General features: G+C 35.9%; 1 protein-coding gene across 1 annotated transcript in view; it reads right to left on the bottom strand.

The window, feature by feature from the left end:
• Positions 1–2,576, bottom strand: part of LOC104462808 (titin-like) — a 110,036-nt gene that overhangs the window by 96,945 nt on the left and 10,515 nt on the right. Inside the window, 6 exon segments of the mRNA XM_010074919.1 lie at positions 428–691; positions 829–1,095; positions 1,200–1,463; positions 1,550–1,676; positions 2,166–2,305; positions 2,443–2,576. The exon segment at positions 2,443–2,576 is cut by the window's right edge and continues 29 nt beyond it. Of these exon segments, the coding sequence (XP_010073221.1) occupies positions 428–691; positions 829–1,095; positions 1,200–1,463; positions 1,550–1,676; positions 2,166–2,305; positions 2,443–2,576 (1,196 nt within the window).

Raw genomic sequence — 2,576 nt, 5'->3', positions numbered from 1 at the left:
TCTTTCCCCATCCCTTATTTAGGGCTTTCAAATGCTATCACTGATAAATGTTTATCTAACGTCTTTTTAAAAAGCTGCAAGTTTCAGCAGTCTACCCCCTTCTATAATATGTTTGAAAGTTTAGTTATTTTTAGTAAGAATATTTTTCCTCATAATTAACCCAAACATCTGTTACAATTAATTAAACTAACTGCTTTTTTCCTGACTGTAAGGGGGCACAGAGCATTATTGATCATCGCTGTCTTTATGATTTATATATCTTAAGATATATTATCTCTTGTAAATACTGCTAATAATTCCAGCTATTCATCGTATGGCATATTTTCTAAAGGCACAATTTTTGGTGTCACACTGTAGAGTGTCTGTTTGTCTACACCGTTGTACAAAGGTTTCAGTACCTTCCCTTAGCCAAGGCATGATAACTTACGCTCAATGCTGATTTTAGCACTTGTCTTATCAGTTCCGCAGTCACAGACGTAGACACCCTTATCACTCTCTGCAGCCTTCTTGATCTTCAGGGTACGGCACAAGCCATCCGTTTTTATAGAAATTCTGTTGGAAGCTACTAGTTCTTCACCATCTTTGTACCATTTTACTGGCACATCTTTGCTAAGTTCACACTTCAGAGTAATATCATCTTTCTCCACAGCACTGTAGTCTTGTAACTTCACAGTGAAATATGGATCGGCCTCTACAAAAGGCATAGTGGATATGAAACAGTAAATTAGTAATACAAATTTACTAAACCATCAATACTTTGTCACTTTCTACTTACATAAATTGTTTATACATATTTTATAGCATATTTTAAATTATTTATGTAATTACCTAAGACTTTGAGGTTTGCTTGTGTGTTCAAGTCCTTGACTACTGCCTTTATTTCAGAGATATCATCAAGTGTTACTTCTCTCATTTCGAGTTTATGAACTTTGCCTTCTGAAGTAATAAGAACTGTTCTGCTTGTGTGGAGTCTCTTGTCATTTTTGTACCATTTCACTGGCATGTCTTCATGGGAAAGCTCAAACTGAAAGTGAGCTGTTTCCCCTTCTTTTACTGTTTGATCCTGTAGAGGTGAGATGAACTTCAGCCTCACACCTGTAATGTAGACACATAAATACCATCAGAAAAAGGCTAATGTGGTTCTAAAACATAAATTCTTTATCCATTTTTTATTGTTTTGTTCATAAGAAGATACTTGCCTTCCACAAAGAGTCTTGCTGTGCTCTTCTTGCCATCAACTTCAGCTGTGTATTCTCCCTCGTCATCAAACTGAGAATCATTGATTACAAGAATATGCTTCTTTCCATCTGCAATGATGTCAAATTTTTCTCCTATCTTGAGTATATCAGTGCCCTTAGACCATATAACATTGGCTTCTCTGGTAAGGACACATTCAAACCTTGCTTGGCGCCTCTCGGGGACAGTAACATCTTTTAGGGGCACTGCAAAGTCCAGTTCGATTTCTGGAAACAAAACAGAACACATAATTTGTAATGTGCTCCATGTAAACTCTGTTTAAGTTGATACCATACTCCATGGTGCATCATACCTTTCACTGTCAGGATAGCTGTAGTAACTGCATTAAGTGCCTGGTAAAGGACTTCACCAGCTTGCTCTAACTTGACTTTGTGCAAGGTTAGGAAGCGTTTTCCACCTTCAGCTTTGATTTCACATGTCTGGAGAGATGACAGACTTTGGTAAACACAATGTCAATGACTTATGGCTAGGTATTTTTAATAAAGAGATTCTATAAACATTTAATACACAATAAGGAGTCAGCTAGAAAAACTGGAATTGCTTTTCAAGGGAAGTTAACACTTTTACTCAATAATAAAAAAAACCCTGAGTACATTTCTGCAGTGTCACACACTTCTTTTAAATGTCAACATAATTCCTAGCAATGTATGTAGGATATTGTTATTATTACCTGAATAATGTGCTGCAATCCTTTGAGAAAATGAAGCTGCTAAAGACTTAGCTTTTACAGCATATAATTCTTACTTAGAGAACCAATGTTTTTTAATCTTCATAATGCTTAGTCTTTCTGTGTTTTAGACTGAGTAAAAATTACAGATCTGCAAAGATCTTACCATAAAGACTCAAGAGAACCTGTTCACGATGTTTAAATTTAAATAAAATGTTTTGTAAAATTCAAGGATGCTTACAGGTGAGGGTCTCAATGTTTCTCCTTTCAGTTTCCATTCACCAGGAATATCCTCCTCAGATATTTCTGTATCAAAGTTTGCTGTTTCTTTCTCATAAACTGTAACATCCTCTAGTGGCTTCAGAAGCTCAACTTCGCGTTCTAAAATGTACAAATTAACATGTGGATAATTAGGTCAAGTTTTGATAGAGCTTTACCTTTTTTGTTTCTTTGTTTAGAGGTTTTTGAACATTGGCCTATGCACTGCCTAAATACAATACAAATAAAAGCTTCCTTACCTCCAAGGGTCAGTTTGGCTGGGTATCTGCGACCTTCAACTTCCACTGAATATTCCCCAATGTCAGCAGGGCCAGCATTCTTGATTTTCAGGAAAATTTTATTTCCTTCTTTCAAGATTTCTGTCTTATCAGTT

Source organism: Pterocles gutturalis, unplaced genomic scaffold (genome assembly GCF_000699245.1).
Source record: "Pterocles gutturalis isolate BGI_N339 unplaced genomic scaffold, ASM69924v1 scaffold51227, whole genome shotgun sequence".
NCBI classification, from domain to species: domain Eukaryota; kingdom Metazoa; phylum Chordata; class Aves; order Pterocliformes; family Pteroclidae; genus Pterocles; species Pterocles gutturalis.
This window is presented reverse-complemented; position numbering and strand designations above follow the sequence as displayed.